Source organism: Carettochelys insculpta, chromosome 14 (assembly GCF_033958435.1).
Source record: "Carettochelys insculpta isolate YL-2023 chromosome 14, ASM3395843v1, whole genome shotgun sequence".
In the NCBI taxonomy this organism is placed as follows: domain Eukaryota; kingdom Metazoa; phylum Chordata; order Testudines; family Carettochelyidae; genus Carettochelys; species Carettochelys insculpta.
The window spans coordinates 8466182-8485084 of NC_134150.1; the positions used below are offsets into that span (position 1 = coordinate 8466182).

General features: G+C 44.9%; 1 protein-coding gene across 7 annotated transcripts in view; it reads right to left on the reverse strand.

Moving 5' to 3' along the window:
* Nucleotides 1-18903, reverse strand: part of NFATC3 (nuclear factor of activated T cells 3) — a 204615-nt gene that overhangs the window by 47086 nt on the left and 138626 nt on the right. For 6 of the 7 annotated variants that reach the window (XM_075009205.1, XM_075009211.1, XM_075009207.1 and 3 more), the window contains 2 exons: nt 17397-17569; nt 15133-15273 (listed from right to left, as the gene is read on the reverse strand). In XM_075009205.1, coding sequence (XP_074865306.1) covers nt 15133-15273; nt 17397-17569 — 314 coding nt within the window. Of the gene's footprint in view, nt 1-13868; nt 14253-15132; nt 15274-17396; nt 17570-18903 lie in introns of those variants that run through there. The other variant, XM_075009210.1, reaches the window with a different exon arrangement.

Here is an 18903-nt window from a genome sequence, read left to right on the forward strand (position 1 = left end):
ATTTGCTCAAACGTACGCAACCAAATTACTACTAAGTACAAGACACTCGTTCATATCTGGCATACCCAGGACCAGGAGTTTGCCAGATACTCAGATATTCTGGATAATAGAGAGATATATCTAGCAATGCATAACAAGAGAGAAAAACAAGATAATACATTAAGAAGCAAAAATGCATGCAGAGTACTTATTCACCAACAGTAGCATTGTATACTGAAAAATTATACTGTATATGTGTTTACTTTCACTATACTGGTCTTATGGAAAATATAACTAAAATTCAATTACAGTTAAAATGCTTGTTATTTGAGAATTCCAGATGACAGAATGCCAGTTAAGACAGTTTACTGTTGTGTCACTGACAACCATGGCTTTACCTGGGTAAGTCAAGCTACTCATACCTGGATATTTGCAGAATCAGATGCTTATTTTTTTTACACTTTTAGGCATGTTTTATACAATTCAGTTTTCGTGCCAACACCACACCAGAGAAGCTTTTTTAGGAATTTAAGCATAACACTTACAAAAACCCAACTTCAGTTTTTAAATTCTTTCTTGGTATAACACACAATTTGAAAAAAATGAAAAAGCTGTTGCAAATAATGAGGAATCTGAAATGGTCCTTCAGGAAGATAGTTACTGTTGTTAAATGTACAGTAATCCCTCAAGGTATGCGAAGGTTGCGTTCCACGCAATCCTCAGGTACCCTGAATTTCACGTAAGTCGAGGAGGGCTTGGGGGATGGGTTGGAGCCCTGGGAGGGAGTCGGGGGGGTGCCCACGGCCACTGCTTCCCTGGGATTCTGGGGCCAGGAGCGCCTGTGGCCACCACTTGCCCAAGGCTGGGGTCAGGGCATCAGCTCCCCGGGTCCCAGTGCAGCTAGGATGAGCCGCCCCTCCCCTCCCATAGCTGTCTGTCCCATATCTGGGATAGGGAGATATGCTTGCCCTATCAGAGCCCTGGGGCTGCAGGGGTGGTGATGATAGTGAGCTGGGGCTGTGTGGGGAGAAGGGTTGAGCCAGGCAGGGGGAGGGCTGGACAGGGGGTACACTGGGGTGGGGTAGATGAGGTGGGGGGTGGGTTTGGAGCCCCACACAGCGCACCACAGGCTGGGAGCTGGAGCCCTGTACACAGGTTGAAGCCGGAGCCCAGAGTGCCGGGGGGTGGGGAGATGAGCTGAGGCTGCAGGGGGTGGGGCGGTGCTGGGGCCCACAGGGTTGGAGGGGAGCCCCAGCTAGAGGCTCCTCCCCAGGGGAGGTGAGCTTGGCCATGTGTGTGGGGGGGTGAGCTGGAGTCACAGGGGCAGGGGAGTTGGCGGCAGGTTTAATGGGGGTGAACCAGCAGGGTTTTAGCCCACCTGGTGGACCGCAGTGGCAGGCAGCTAGGTGAGCTAAACACCTTTTCCCTACCTTCCTAGAGCAGTGCTTAGCACCGCTCTGGGAAGGCAGGACGAAGGGGCTCTTAGCCTGCTTGGCTGCACAGAGCTACGGGAAGCTAGACAGGATGACAGCCCAGCAGCTTCACATTGTGCGAAACTTGTGTTAATGCAACTTTTCCGCATTGTGGAGTCACATAAAATGAGGGTTTACTGTATTGTTTTAATTCAGAGTGCTATTTTCTAGTGTAACAAGGTTTTCTTTTAAGTACAAAGGGTTTGTCTGTTAAGATGTACCATGTTTAAATTTCTCCCTTTTCAAACCTACTTACAAAAGTACAAAATATATAATTGTGCTATACAATACTAAAAGTGGAATACTAGAAGAGACAGACTGAAAATATCGAGATTGAAGATGACAAGGAAATAACCATATAATCATGCATAAAGTAATCAAACAGCTAGTATGAAACTTTAATATGACCTCCAGTACTGCTAGAGATGCAAATAGAAAGACTCAGTACAGAAAAAGAACAAAGGAAAGAAATGGGCAGAAGAGTGTTAGGCTGTTTTAAATAGACCCAGACCAATCATGCTACTAGAAATAACAAAGACCTATCACTACTGCTTTATATTGATTTAGGATTTATTACAATGGAAATAGAAAAGCCATTAGTAAGAAAAGCCATGAGAAAGCATCTGAGCAGGATAGTGCTACTATGGAGATGATTAAAGCAAGTAATGAAAAAGCCCTAAGAGACTCTCATTGAGTTTCTGAATAGGCCATGGAATGAAGAAAAAAAAAATCCAACACAGGTGGGGTACGGAGAGAGAGAGAGATACAGAGACAGCAGAAGGATCACATTACATTCAATGTCTGAGAAAATCATGCATAACATCAGCCTGGGATGTACAGCGAAATGAAAAGACCTTTGATTTAGAGAGGAACAAGCAAACAGGTTTTAGACTAGTGAAATCATGTGCAGCTTTACTGTTGTTCTTGGGTATATTACAGAAGTATGGAAAAACAAACATCTCATGAAAAATTTTGTAGATTTCTGAAAGTCTTCTGACCACTTGCACAGTTGGTCAAAATTATGGCATAACTACAACATACCAGTAAAAATAGTTAGACTCAGTCAGGATCTATGACAGTGCTTGCACCCATTTTTCCTTGTCATGTACAGAAAGAATTTTGTCAGGTGTATGAGTATGGAGGTAATGTGTGTCACAACACCTACATACTGGTGCACATAACAAAATTCATATGGTGGGAGAGGAGCCAACATGTTTGGAGTGTGGCAGAGGGTGAAGGAGCGGATGACCCCAGGCTTAGGGCATGGAGAGGACTTCCCTCAGGTCTCTCTCCCCCTCTGCAGCAACATCTAGGGGGGCGTGGGAAGACGGCGTTTCCATCAAGGGTTCAAGCCACAAGATAGGTGCCTCTTCCCCAGCCATAGTAGGTCTGGACTGGGGTTGGGTTGGGGTCAGGGCACCAGTATGCTAAAAAGTCAAAAAACAAATATCAAAAGCAGCAAAAAACTTTTTCATTACATTTTAAAATATTTGGAAAAGTAGCATGACTGGTACTATCCCCAAAGTAAGAATTTTTAACATCCATCCTTTATGGAGCATGGTCATGGAAATCTACAAAAGAAACTGGAAGAATATATTTATTCTAAAGTAAATGCCTGCGGAATATCTTTCTTGTAATTCTGATTGCTCTGACTTCCAAGCCAAAAACATGGAGGATGCGTCTACACTAGCCGGCTACTTCAAAATAGCTGGCACAACATCGAAATAGTACGCATTGCGTCTACTACATATGCCGTGAGCTATTTCGATGCTGAAATGGACATTAGGCAGCGAGATGTCGAAATCGCTATTCCTATCCGAAGATGGGAATAGTGCCCTACTTTGACATTCAACGTCGAAGTAGGGCGTGTGTAGACGATCTGTGTCCCGCTATGTCAAAATAGCGGGGTCCTCCATGGCAGCCATCAGTTAATGGGTTGAGAAATGCTCTGTTCAGCCCCTGCAGGGCTCTATGGTCACCACGTGCAGCAGCCCTTGGCCCAGGGCTTCTGGCTGCTGCTGCAGCTTGGGGATCCATGCTGTGTGCACGGGGTCTGCAACCAGTTGTCAGCTCTGTGGATTTCGTGCTGTGCAGGCCGAGTGTGTCTGGGAGGGGCCCTTTAAGGGAGCAGCTTGGGGCTTTGCTGGCCCCTTATTTTGACGGGGAGTGCTTGTGTGTGTGGACGCTCCACATTTCCTTCCGGGGCGGCTCCTTTCAACGTTCCCCGTCGCTACTTTGACACTGAACGTCGAAGGCACCAGCCCTGGAGGATGTGTAGACGACACACATCGGAGTAGCCTATTTCTATGTCCTTACGTCAAAATAGGCTACTTTGACGTAGTGCTCTAGTGTAGACGTAGCCGGAAAGAGAAAAAGAAGCCAAATGTATCAATATGACAATCAAATCTGAGCAGATTAGCCTAAGACTGAAAAATGGTGGAAACTAATGAATGCTGCATGGAGCTAAGGGTGCAGGTTTGAATGGTGGAATTTCTGTAATTGGAAGTCTTCAAAAAGTCTGATTTTAGTCTTTAAACAAAACACTCACTGATGTGGTTCCTGACTGGAGTTAAAAAAAGACCTTCCCCTTGCACACCAGCGTAGGGGGGCCAGGGACAGTCAATTTTGTGGGCCCCTCCAAGCTCTGAAGTAGGACCAAAAATGAGGGGTTCAGTGCATGAGCAGGCTGCCAGGAAGTGGGTATGGGAAGGTAGGAGGGCACAGTAGAGGGCTGGGAATTATGGGGTGTGTGTGTCTGAGTGGGAGTGGGATGCAGTAGTGGGCTGCGGGGGAGGGGGTGTTAAAAACAGACTGGGGGAGTTGACCAGGAGGGGGTACAATTGAGGGATAGAGCCTCTAGGCAGGAGGGAGCTGCAGGAGAGAGGTGGGGGGCTGGGACAGGGCAGGAGGAAGGGTGTGGGAGGGTTTGGGATGCTGGGTCTGGAAGGGAGGAATCAGGGTAGGGGTGAAATGTCTGGAAGAGAGGGTGCAGGAGCAAGATGCAGATGGGGAGTCGGGATGGGGGGAAGGGTGCAGGAAGAGGATGGGAGTGGAGGGGTTCTGAGTAAGAGGAGGATGCAGGACCAGCCAAGGGGCATGGATCTGTGCAGCGGGGATGCAGCTTACCTGGGCAGCAACCCTGGATGCATGTGGCTCTGTGCCCCTCTCCCCACTCCTCCAAGGCACCGCCTTCCACTGCTGAGCAGCCAGCATTCAGGCCAATCACAGCAGCAGAATGAAGTCTCCAGGAGCTGCTGCAGCTGCTTCTCCCAGCTGGGAAAATGGCAGCAAGGGGAAGCAAAGTCTCAGAGTGGCTTTCTGTCTCCCACCCCTCTGCAGAGCCTGTGGGCTGGATCCAGACTGCAGGCCCACAGCGCTCCCCGCTCCTGCTTTAAATCATGATGTGAGGATATCAGTAGCTCAGGCAGAAGTTATGGATCTATTACAGGAGTATGCAGTCAAGGTTTTGTGGCCTGCAATGTGTAAGAGGTCAGAACAGATAATTATGGTGGCCCCTTCTAGCCTTAAAGTCAATGTCAGAATATAGATGCTGACACCAACAGCAAGTCTCCACATTTAGATTTTGGATCTGATCATTCTGGATCTTTTCTTGAAGCTTGTGACACAAATTACAATTTCTTAGACAAAACTTACTAACCGTACTTTAAGTACTAAGGATCTCATTGTCTAAAAATACAAATATTTGTGTGTTATTGTAGGATTATATGTAACTCTGTAAGAGATGTGACTAATGTAAGTTTAGGGAATTATTAGGACTCAAACACGCTAAACAAAGATAAGTGGGTTTCCTATCAAATATTTGAGAAGAGAGGGTTACCCACACCTCGTGCAGTTAGTGAGGTTCTTTGTGATGGGTGTTCCTGTGGGTGCTCCAGTTAAGGAATTTATAGTACCCTGCACTTATAGTGAGAAGTTTTAGCAGCAGTACCCTGGTCTGGCCTGCACACACAACATGCATCTCATGTTGCATCTGTGAGCTGTTAACTGCAGCATCCCATGAACCATCCCTCAGTTCCTCCTCTATCCCAGACAGGTATTAGGGAGGGTCATAGAGCGCCCACAGGGGCACCCATCTCAAAGAACCTTAGTTACTAACCCAGTCCGTATTGCTCAGAATGGATGAACTGAATGTAGTGGCCTGCATTGCATGTTGGTCTATAGCACAATGCTATACAGAATGTATGGATAGATGTCCAAATAGCTGATTTACAAGTGTACATTAATGGGATATTATTGAGGAAAGCATATGATGTTGCTTGCACTCTTGTGAAGTGCATGAGAACAAGGCTCTGGGGTTGCCAGTTTGTTCAGTTCATAGCAAAATTTTATGCATTGTGAGATCCATTTGAATTACCTCCGTTTGGAAACCAGTTGCCTTTTTGAGCTTTCCATACTGGAGACAAAGAGCCAGGATGATCGTCTGAAAGTCTTTGTCCTTTCAGGTAGAAGGTGAGGGCTCTATGGATGTCAAAGGTATGAAGCACTGTGTCTAAATTCTGAGTGTGGTTTCAAGTAGAATACAGGTAAGAATCTGTTGAACAGGAAAGGAGAAACTACCTTTGTTAAGAATTTAGAACGTAGCCTGAGGATTACCTTGTCCATTTGGAAAATTGTAAATGGTGGGTCTGCCATCAGGGCTGCTAGTCTTCCTACTCTTCTAGCTGACGTAATAGATGTGAGCAAGAAAAACTTCACAGAGAAGTGTAATAAAGAGCATGTGACCAGCGGTTAAAATGATTTTTTTGTGAACATATGTAGCACCCTATTTGAAATCCCACGTCGGTTTGGACTGCTGTATTAGTATAATGTTGTAAGTGTTATTTAGCCCCCTAAAATTTTTTCATGATAGGGTGAGTGAACACAATGTCCCTCTATCGCATCGTGCTTGGCTGAAACTGCTACTAAATATACTTTTAGTTAAGAGTTTGCAAGGCCATGATGTTTAAGGTGTACTATGTAATCAGAAGTCCTAGCAATTGTATCAAGCATAGAGGTGGTGGGTTATTTATGCACTATGTCTGGAGTCTAAGTCCTTTTCAGACATATTTCTTTCTGGTGCTTGGCTTACAGCAACTTATGAAGACTGATTGCACTTCTTTTGAAAGCTGCAGTTCCGAAGTTGTCAAGCCTGAAGGATCCATCCTTGGAAGTGCAGGAGTTCAATCCATGGGTGATGCACTGCACCTCTGTCCTGAGCCAGCTGGTGAGGATTCTGAGAGGTGTAGAGACAGAATGGGTACCAGGCTTGTCTGAGCCGTGCAGGAGCTTCTACGATGACTTAAGCTTTGTCTGGTCTTATTTTGCAAACCACTCTCTGGATGATAAGCATGGCGTGAGGGGAAGGCATACAGTAGAGTGAAGCATCCCATGTGATTGTAAAGGTGTCCCCCCAGGGAGTTCTAGACCTGCTCAAGAGTAGTGTTTGGAGCATTTTGTAATGGACAACACCACAAAACAGATCTATAATTGACTATCCCCAAGTTTGAGATGTTATTTACTCTCAGGGGGTCTAAGTCTCATTTGTGGCTGTAGTGAAAATGTCTGCTGAGATCATTGGCAATTGCATTCTACTTGCTTGGGAGGTAGGAAGCCGAGACATGTATATTGTTTGCTGTGCCACAGTCCCAGAGACAGACAGCTTCTGCATATAATTGGTATCAACATGCTCGACCTTTGACAATTTATATAATACATGGCAGTTGTATTGTCCATGAATATTTTGACTGATTTGCTGCTGATGAGTGGTAGAAAGTGTTTGCATGCCTTCCTGACCATTCTCAGTTCTAGGACATTGATATGTAGGGTTGCCTCCCATGGGGGCCAGAGCCTTGTGCTGTATATCGTCCTACATTGGCTCCCCAGCATGTAGAGATGCATCTGTGGCGATTGTTAGGGTGAGCATTTTTGCTGCAAAGGAAATACCTTGGCAGACACTGTGCGGGTGAGCCCACCAGTTTAGGGATAGCTTGACCCTGTGCAGCATACCAAGCTTTTTGTGGACAGGATGTTGTGGAGTTTATAAGTGTTATTTAGCCATGTCTGGAAGGTTCTCATATGAAGCCTTGTGCAATTTGCCATGAAGATGGTAGCTGCCATGTGGCTTCGGAGGTGTAGGCCTTGTTTTGCTGTCACTTGCGGGCTCTACTGGACATCATTTATGAGTATAGTAATTGTCTGATGCCTCTCTGGTGGGGGCATTGCTCTGGCCTAGATGATATCCAGGTGTACCCATATAAATTCCAGTTTTTGGGTAGGGGTGAAAGAGACTTGAGGAAGTTGTCCTGGAACCCTAAGGAAGTCAGTGCATAACATGTCCTTGACTGTGTGCTTTGCCTCCACGGCTGAGGATGCTCCTATCAAGGCAGTCATTGCCACAGGGAAAGATTTTAATGTCGCTTTTGCACAGGTTAGTGGCTACTCTGAAAAGACTTTTGTAAAGACCCTTGGGGCTTTGATGAGACTGAATGGGAGGATTCTATATTCAATATGTCAACATTTGATCTTGAATTGGAGAAATCTCCTGTGTGCCAGACATATCGAGACATGAAAGTAGGCATCCAGTAGGTTGAGGGACAACTTCCAGTCTCCTTTGCTTAGTAATGGGATTATTGTTGCCAGTGTGACCAACCACCTTGAAATATTCATGGTGCAGATATTTGTTTAAATCTTATAGTTCTAGTATTGGTCTCCATCTTCCACTTTTCTTCTGAGTGAGGAAGTATCTTTTCCCTGTGACGTACTAGTACCTCTTCTATTTCACTAGAGGTTGCAGGTATTGGAGCTCCTTTTCCGAAGAAGCTCTCGTGAAGGGTCCCTGAAGAGGGACAGAGGTGGTGGTTTTGCATGGGGTGAAGAGAGGAAAAGGATCTGAGTATCCCCTGGCTGTTATTTCTAGTATCTGTCTGATGTGATGGTGCACCATGTTGGATGCATGGGAGGAAGAGACAGGATGAAGCACTGGAAGGCAGATGATGTTGGGAGAGATGCTGAACCCTTGACCAAGATTTCAAAAGAACTGTCTGCAGATTGAGAGCTCTGATGTTGAGTCTATAACTTGGGACTGGTGTCATCTTAGCTGACTGTCTCCTTCTTTGGTTGTAGGACCTCTAAGCCTGGAGATGAGGAGGAGAAGATCTAAACTTCTGGTTGTAAAACCTATTTAGTCTATAATTTGGTTGCAGTATACATACTTAAGGTTTCTGAAGTGGCACATGAGTCTTTCAATGTATGGAGCCATGTCTCTGATTCCACAAAAAAAACGTTTTACCCTCGAATAGTAAGTCCTCAGTTCTGTTCTGTATCTCATTTGGGAAACCCTGAAGGATGTAGCCAGGCAGCCCAAGGCATTATGATTGCCATAGTAAGAGATCCGGTTGCAGTGTCTGCGGAGTCCAGTAAGGTTTGGAGGACTGTATGAGCAACAACTGAAGCCACAGCGAGTATGACTTTGAACTGCTCTCTTGCATCCTCAGGCAATTTCTCAAAGGATGAAAAGCTGTCAAAGGTCAAATGTGTATTTGGAGTGGAGTGTGAAGTAGTTTGCAATTCTGAACTGTAGGGAAGTAGACAAATATGTCTTTCTCCCAAATAAACCAAGTCTCTTTGATTCTTTGTTATTTGGGGTTGACCTCAATTGGGTCTGTTTGCCACTGTGATGCATTGTGTCCATGAACAATGAATTAGGTGTTAGGTGGGCAAAAAAAATTCTGCACCTTTCACCAGGACATAGTCTGCTGTCCTTGATGTGGGTGATATGGTAGTAGGTGTCTCCCATATTATTTTGGCCCGATCCAAGATAGCCTCATTGACAGACAGAGAGAGCTTGTTGACTGGTGAAGCCTGAAGGATGTTGGTGACATTGCACTGGGCCTATGGCAGCTCAACAAATGATGAGTCTAACACCCTTTAGAACAGGTCCTGGAAGTATCTGAAGTCAGTCACAGTGGAAGGGGTAGGGGCATTAATGTTTCCTCTAGTGAAGATGAGGAAATTCTTGATGATAGCCCAGTGTCCTGTTCCAAAGGATCATCTACATCATCATCTTCTTGCTTCTCACACTGGGAGTGGATGGGACGGAGGTTGTGCAGGTGGCCCAGGCATTGGGAGCTTCTGTGCCAGGTGGGTTTGTTCCTGAAGTTGTGCTCATGGATCCCAGAAAGGCCATGTCATGGGCATGGGCATAGGGGGCATTCAAGGTAACAGCTGCTACTGTTGTGGTTGTTGGATTGTTTGAGTGAGGAGTGTCTGGGTTCCATCTCTTCCTCCTTGCCAGATAAGCAGCACTGCTCAGAACTGGTAGACATGGAGACAAAAGGTAGGTACTGATCTGCTAGGAGTGGCATCAGTACTGAAAAGTGGAGTGCCCAGTACTGAGGCAGAAGCCAGTTCTGCATGGGTTTTTAGCAGCTGCGGTACTGCAAACACTGGTACTGGTGTGCGTGTTGCAGGAGCAATAACGATATAGTGTGCTCTATGGATGATGTTGGTACTGCTATGGTTGTGGGCTGCACTGGTACCATGGGTTTTGGTGCCGATGAGGAGATAACGTTTCTTCAGCCATGTACCTGTGCAGGTGGAGACTTCACTGTTGCCTTCTCCCATTGGGACTTCGGCACTTTCAATGATCCTGGTGCCTTGCAGTCCAGTGCGGCTGCTGCCAACAGTACTGGGGCTGATTTTCTGCCAGGAGAAGGCTTCTTTTTACGTTGTTTTCTCTGGGGTGAAGACTGCAGCTTGTGTTTAGCTGGCTGCTTCATCTTAGTGTCCCTTGCTCTGATGAAGCTATTAGGGACACCTCTTCTAGGGAAACCCTGGTCTCAGGGTCTGAGACTGGTCTCAGTGACTTCTCCATAAAGAGCATAAGCTGTAAGTCTCTCGCCTTAAGCCATCTGTCAGGAAACGTTTTACAATGTAGGCAACTTCTGGAAAATATGTGCTTCACCCAAACAATGGATGCTTTGGAAGTATCCATCTGATGCTGGAATTGAGAGCCCGAAGGTTGTGTACCTTTTAGATCCTGGTGAGCCTGGAATCCTTCTGTCTCCTGGATTTTTAATAATGTAGAGAAAAGGGGTTTGTTTTTTTTAAAGTCATGCAAGGAGAAGTAGCAAAAGTAGCACTGGCCAGAATAAAGATCTTGAAGTAGAAGTAGCACTGGCCAGAATAAAGATCTTGAGAGAAAAACAACAAGAAGTCCTGTGGCGCCTTATGGACTAACAGATATTTTTGAGCACAAGCTTTCATGAGCAGAAGTTGCCCACATTACAAAAAGTTCTCCATCAGATCAGATGCATCTGATGAAGTGCGTCTTTGCCCACGAAAGCTTATGCTCCAAAGTATCTGTTAGTCTATAAAGGTGCCACAGGATGACTTCTTGTTTTTTGAAAAGCAGATTAACACAGCTACCCCTCTGAGAGGAAAAAAAATTGAGAAAAAATGAAGGGGCTAAACAACTTGGATGAAGAGCCAAGGCTTATAACTTGCTATTTTTGGAGAAAAACAGAGCTGCTGGAGTTCCAACCTCAGCCAAGGGTGTTAGAAAAGGAACTGAGGGATGGTTGACGGAGCTTGCAGATGCATGAGATGTATACGACATGTACACTCCCCCCAGGGCACTGTTGCTAAACACCTTAAATGGAGCACCCACAGAGACACTCCTCAAAGAAGCAATTTTTTCTCCTCTGGACTGATTTGTTTTGATATTGCACCCAGAAGACAAGCCCACTGTCTCCTGATCATTTGTTACACAAGACCACCAGAAGACATGTATCATTCTCCAATTCACGGATGAACCCGGTCAGAATCAAGGTAGGTATGAATTAGCACTATGGAAAAATTCCTTAGTGATATCTGATTATTCACTTGACTCAAATGAAAGGGTGATCTCTGGTAAGTTTTTGGAGAGGTTTTGATAGTTTACTGTTTTTAACACTTTTCTGTAATGATTTTACTTTAAGAATCAATATATTTGCTTAGAAAGATCTTTGTGGCAACATATTGATGAAAAATTACATTGTTTGTAGTCTTTGAAGAGAAAGTAGAATAGGCCTACTTAGACAATCTGACTTTACTGGCAATTTTAAAGTAAAGCTTGAAAATATCCAGTCAAAGGAGAGAGGTATGTCTCTGCACACATAGATGATGGCTGGTGAGCTGAAAGCCTGAGTGTGGGTGCCCTTGCTAGTCATAACCCCTCTGCTGATAAGTTTGCCATTGGTATGGGTAATTATATTGTCTTACATATGGCTAATATCTCCTTCTTTCGTACAACAAGGTAAACATGCCTAGGGTTCTGAATATTGTTCGAGAATCTTTGCTTGAATGTAATAGTCTCTGTAGCTTTGGCAAATAATTTGCTTTCATCAAAGACAGGTCTTCGACCTTAGTCTAATTCCTTAGGTACCATGCAAGTTTGGAGCCAGGATACTTGCCTCATAATCACAGCTGTTGCCGTGGACCATGCAGCAGTAACAGCGACATCTAAGGCTATCTGTACTCCTGTCTGAGACACTGCATAACCCTCTTGTACAAGTGCCTTAAGGACAGGCTTCTGAGAGTCTGGTAAGTGATCCATGAGGGTTGTTAATTTCATATAGTTATCAAAATTATGATTAGATGGGTGTGTAGCATAATTAGCCATGCACAATAAGAGGGCAGAACAGGCATAAACTTTTCTTCCAAACAGATCTAGACTTTTGGCATCCTTGTCAGAGACCACGGATTTATACTGAGGTATCTGAGACCTCTGCTGGGATGATTCAACTACCAGGGAGTTTGGCTGAGGATAATTAAAGAGGAACTCCATCCCCTTGGATGGTACAAAATACTTTTTGTCTGATCTTGTTAGTGGCCGGGATGGAAGCATGAGTCTGGGGTGGCGATCTTGGATGGTGCTGGGGGGGTCTCTATTTCTTTAAAATTTTATGTTGTTTCTCCAGGATTTTGACTATTTGAACATCCTGACTTTGGGCCACCCTTTTAAACAGTTTTTGAAATTGTCTCAAAATGTCAGGAGGGGAAGAGGTGCCTGGGCCCAGGGACGAAGAGGTGACATCTGTCAGATAAGTTTCCATGTGTTCCTCTACTTCCCCTGGTTGATCCTGTATCGGCTCTGATAAGAGGGCAATTACAGATTGGGCCCATGGAGGTGGCTGTGAGGGAGGTGCTGAATGGGTAGCTGAACACATTTTGGCAAATTCAAAATACCGGTGAGCAAGTATGTCAATCTAACAATACAGATGATGATTTCCTGAATGCTTTTGACACAGATTCCTTACTATGCATGTTAATACAAAACATTCAGTAATAATTCATTTCAAACTGCAATTCAGTAACATATTCCTTCACCTGTAAGAAGCAGGGCAAAGGCTTGGGGTAATGGAGTAACAAAGGGAGAGGGAAGTACTTGCTAGGAAGGAGCCTGGGTATGACTCTGAAAGGTTATTAACATTGGTGGAGGCAGTATGAATTAGATTTTTTGTGAGCCACTAGGAAGAACTATTAAAGAGCCTACCCCATGCAGATCCTGTCTTACCCTGGCCTCTCAGTCAGTCAGGCACATCTACCACCCTGGGTGTCCTTGCCCTCCCACCCTCACCTCATCTCTGCACTTCCACCCTACTCCTGCACCCCCAGTCATCCCTGTCCACATGTGCACTTCCAATCCCAGTCAGCATCTAGCTCAATGCTGTCAATCCATTAGCTTCTGTGCCCCTGTCCCAGTGTATTATCCTCCCTCATACTAATCCCTTCTGAACCTCAGATTATACACCCTACACTGTTGACATTCTGCATATCCAGAATCTGAAGTGGGTCTTACCTATGAAAGCTCATAACCTAATAAAACAAAACTGTTTGGTCTTTAAGCTGCTATAGGACTGCTTGTTTTTTTGTCATATCCCATGATGCTCTTCCAACTTCTCTATCCACAGTTGGGTGAGCCAACTGCCCGCTTTCCTGGCACAGTACCCCTGGTGGGCAAAAGATGTAACTGCAGTGCCTTTCTAGAAGAATGAACAACAAGAAATCCTGTGGCACCTTACAGACTAACATATTTTGGAGCACAAGCTTTCACGGGCAAAGACCTGCTTCTTCAGACGAACTCAGCTACCTTTCTGATATTTCCAGCAGAATGTACGTCTGTGGCAGAAAAAGCCTTCAGGGACCATGAATTCCATGCATAAGCACAGAACTCCTCCAGCACTATTACCTTTATTACCCTATACACCAGTTGAAACCTTGAGAGAACAAACAGGATGTGTATGCACAGGATAAACACAAGACAAGATTTTTAGGTACTCACACATTTACTTGACTCCTTACACATGCAGATATTCAATACAGATGCTCAATTTGGCTATGTATATGAGCAAGTGGCCACTTCAGCATCTAGCTCTTTATGTACTGCATACATCTGGTTTAGGCACTCATCTATCATCGTATTTACGCAGCTTATGCATAAGCAAATATATATATAAAATGCACATGCTGAACTTTAACAGACAAGACACATGGGCCAGATTTTAAAGATCTTTTAATGCCTTAACGTATATTTTGGGGAAAAAAAGACACACCATTCTTGATGATCAAGATTTTTAATTTTTCATCTTCTGCCTCTTAAAAACGCTGGGCATACTTGCATGAACACAAAATCCTCTTTTACCTATATGTTCCTGGTATTTATTCTTGTAGTTGAGATCTCACCTGAGATGAGGATTTAACACCTGGATGGAGGACTCATTTCTCAGTGGACAGAATTACAGTAATAAGCAGATCTTTAGGCTGAAAACAGAACATTTCTTCTAAATAAGATGAGTAAACAGGTTAGGAGGCTAAAAAGACAGAGGGCTTGTCTACACTAACTCCTTATTTGAAAGGGAGCATGATAAGTAGGGTGTTGGGAGCGTATTAATGAAGTGCTGCGGTGCATATGCAGCACTTTATTAAGCAAATTCCCCCTGTGGTAACTTTGAAGTGTTAAAAGTCAAAGTGCTGGCTTGTATCTAGCCGCAGCTCACCCGTCGGTACTTCGAAGTGCCTGGGGTACTTCTAAGTCACTTTGCTCTCAAAACATACATGAAGCTAGAAGTTCCTGTACCCACCCACTACACCTGAGTTTGATCTGTTCTGTGGTTTGCCATATGCCACAACAAGGAATCTGAAGTGGGTTTTTGGCATCCCAGAAAACTGGCTGAGGTGTTCTAGAACTGGGCAAAGCATTCTGGATAATCTGTGCAAAAGGTATCTGAAGGAATACCAACAATTCCTCACCTGATAATTTCTAAGCAGCAGTGAAGACACAGGAAACACATAATTCAAATAGCAAACAAATAACACAAACTGATGTCAAATAATTCCCTGTTATATTTCATACAAATTTTTTCTAGTAAAACACAAGAAGAGGGGAAGGCATAATATATGCAATAAGCAAGCAGCACTTTGTCTGCAGTTCCAAGTTTCCAGTGACGGTCAAGTTGGTTTGTAGTAATCATCTTCCTGAGGCAGCAGCTGTACAATTTTCATGAATAGCAGCTAACCCACATAACCAGATCACTGACCAAACTTAAGTTTGAAATTACAATTTGCAAAGGTGTTAATGCTTCTACCACTGAAATATTTACAATTGGAGCATTTATTTTCAGGACTAAGAATAGTAACTTACCTTGCCCTTTTTCAAGAAATATGACTTTTGATTCTGGAAGAAAATTAGATCCAGTCATAACCATTTCCTGGCCTCCATTTACTGAACAACTGTTGATGCTGTATTTTTCTATTTGAGGAAGTTCTTGAGCAGATCGCTGAGCTTTTTCAGAAGAGTTGAAAAAGAAAAAATGTTTATCTACTTTCACATTTTGAGTAAAACTGAAATTACTAAGTAATCTATAAAGGTTGACAAGAGTAAGCAATTATGAAACTTTGCAACTGGATAATGGCATATATTGGATTCACTTTTCAGCTTAGAAGAATTTCTGAATTACTTTTAAGGTCAAAATAATTATTAGCAAAAATTATTTAGAGTTTTTTTATATGACCCATGTGATTATTCCCTCACCCCTAGTTCACAGATAAATACCAAAAAGAACTGTTGAATTAGAAACATTGCTACTTAATTTCTAGTAAGGTTCCACATAACCCTCGCATACCTTGAATTTCACGTAAGTTGGGGCGGACTTGGGGGATGGGTTGGGGCCCTGGGACAGGGCAGGGGAGTTAAGCCCCGGGTGGGTTAGGGCTGCCGGGTGGGGAGGAGGGGGAGAGTTCAGTTGAGCTACAGCTTGCAGGGGTTTGCAGCTGGGCAGCAGGGGGATGTGGTGAAGGTTGAGCCTGGGCCTGGGGGTGGTGGATTGGAGCTGGAGCCCCACGTGTGCATGCACTCCAGGAGCTGGGAGTCCTGGGCACAGTTTGAAGCCAGGGCCCTGTTTGCTGGGATGTGTGAGCTGGGGCCATGGGGGGCTGAATGGGGTGAACTGGGGCTGAGGAGTTAACTGAGGGGAAGGGTAGGGCCTCATGCACCTGACAGCTGGAGCTCCGCACGTGCTGGCGGCTGACAGCCCAGTGTGTGCGAGGGTTGGGAGCCCAGTGTGTGCCGGGGGGAGGTGAGCTGGGCAGATGCAGGGATTGATGGGGGGTGAACCAGGGTAGGGGTGGGGAGAGCCTCTGAGTATGCCGGTGGCAGCTAGAGCCCTAAGTGGTGGGGTGGGGGGTGTTCAGCTGGGGCAGCAGGGAGGAGGGGCTGAGCTGGACAGGAGGGTTGAACGGGGGGAGGCACACGGGGGTGGAGGGGTTGGAGCCATACGCAGCATGCAGGGGGCTGGGAGCTGGAGCCCCATGTGCAGGAGGGTGAGCTGGGGCTGTGAAGAGGGGTGCACCAGGGCAGGGTGGTTGAGTAGAGTGAGTTGGAGCCCCGCCCAGTATGCGGGGGGCAAGGCTGGAAGCTGGAGCCCCACGTGAAGGAGGGTGAGCTGGGGCTGCCGGGGGGTTGAGCTGGGCACGGATGGGTTGAACAGGGGTGCACAAGGGCAGGGTGCTTGAGCGTGTGTGCGTGTGCGTGTTGGAGTGCCACATGTGCTGAGCTGGGGCTGCACAGGGGCTGGGGCCTGGGCATGCGGGGCGGGGGGGGGGTAGGGGTGTTGAAGCCAGGTTTGCGGGGGTTGGAGGGGAGCCCAAGGCACGTGGTTGGAGACCCCGCTGGGGACAGTGAGCCAAGGCCATGGGGGGTTTAATGTGGGTGAACCAGCACAGCTGTCAAGCAGCACCATTTTGGGAAGCAGGGGGACGGGGGTTTTAGCTTGCCTGGCAGCCTGCAGGGGTAAGCAACTAGGGGAGCTAAAAGCCTTCCCCCTACCTCCCCAGAGTGGTGCCTAGTGCAGCTCCAGAAAGGCAGGGGGAAGGGGCTCTCAGCCTGCCTAGCTTCCTGCTCTTCTGTGAAGCTGTGTAAAGTGAGGGCTTACTGTATGAATCAGGGGTCAGCTCTGTAAGAGAGGGTTGTGTACTCTGGATTTGCATACTCTGAGACCTTACTGTATTAGCATTTTTTCCAAAAATAAACATTTTGACTTTTACATATAGAAACTGTTACCAAAAAAAAAACCCCATAATGACCACTGGTGCTCTTATGTAGAAACATGACCATCATCATTTACATGAAATATGCATTAACTACAATTTTTATTCTTCTCAAGTTTGTGTGTTAAAAGTGTTAGGATTTTCCGTATGTTAAGTACATTTAAATCTATAAAGTTCTAACTACTCTAAGTATCCTCAGCTAGAAACAGCCTCTGCTCATTTACTATAAAAAAACTGTTTCAAAATAAATTTCACAGCCATAAGAGCCCAGTGGATTCTTCTGCTGAAAATTCTATTGAAACATGGGAATTAAAGCTATTAAGAGCTTATAAGTGTGTGTAAAACTGTTACAAAACTTACAGCATTCAACAGGTATGGAAGCAACCTGTAGAGACAACACTTTTCCATTGGGCTGTGGGATATGAACACGAAACACAAGTCGTACTCTGGTGTTCTTTCTTCCAATATCTGTCTCCCCTTTACGGAGCTCTATATCTGAATTGCGGAGTTTCAAAATACCTGCACAATCAATACTGGAAGAGTAAAAGCAGAAGGATTAAAAGACAGATGTACGAAAAGAAGTCAGATTTTACTAAGTGATCAAAAATGTATTCATAGAATCATAGAACAATAGAGCTGGAAGAGACCTAAAAAAGCCATCAAGTTCAGCCCCCTGCCCTAGGCAGGACCAAACCCATCAGATCAGCCCAGCCAGGGCTTTGTCAAGGTCAGACTTAAATACCTCCAGGGATGGAGACTCCACTACTTCCCTGGGTAGACCATTCCAATGCTTCACCGCCCTCCTAGTGAAAAAGTTTTTCCGAATATTCAACCTGGACCTTCCCAACAGCAACTTGAGACCATTGTTCTGTGTTCTGCCACCTGTGACCACTGTGAACAGCCTCTCTCCAGCCTCTTTGCAACCTCCCTTCAGTAAGTTGAAGGCTGTTACCAAGTCCCTCCTCGGTCTTCTCTTCTGCAGACTAAACAGTCCCAGTTCTCTCAACCTTTCTTCATAGGTCACATGCTACAGCCCCCTAGTTATTTTGGTCGCCCTCCGCTGGACCCTCTCCAGAATTCTACAGGTCACTGTAATTCTGCTTTAACTATAACTAAAAATAACTCAATTTTGCTCTGTGCCACGAACTTGGGTGACTCTGGATCCTTCACAATGCGAGGGCAAAAAAGGAAATAGGATTTCAGCTCATATTATATTTTGGGAACTTACACCCTTTTGACTTTTTCAAAGTAATGGATCAATTATTTGCATTATTACAGCAGTACTTCCTGATGACAGTTTGGAAAAAAGTTACTCAGAGTGCATCCATGTACAATTTGGGAAACTGTGTCCTAAAAAGACCAAACCTGTGACAAACTCGACTAATAAAATTCGTTCAGAAATTTCAAAATAGCAATTAATGCTTATGTGGCACAATCAAATTAACTGACAGTGAATTAATAGTGGGAGAGATACCGCACAGCACTATTATGGGACAACAAATCTGGAACATTACAGACGCCATTTCAGGGAAAAAGTCAAATAAAAGTTACACACTTTAAAACCTATAACAAAAGTAAGCTCTGTTCCGGCATTATACACTAGTCCACATTTTTCTTTTAAAACCCTAGCATTAAAAACAGTATTCTTACTCACACTGAGACATTATATAAACAAAAAGCAGTCAAGTAGCACTTTAAAGACTAGCAAAATAGTTTATTAGGTGAGCTTTCGTGGGACAGACCCACTTCTTCAGACCATAGCCAGACCAGAACAGACTCAATATTTAAGGCACAGAGAACCAAAAACAGTAAGCAAGGAGGAAGAATCAGAAAAAGATAATCAAGGTGAGCAAATCAGAGAGTGGAG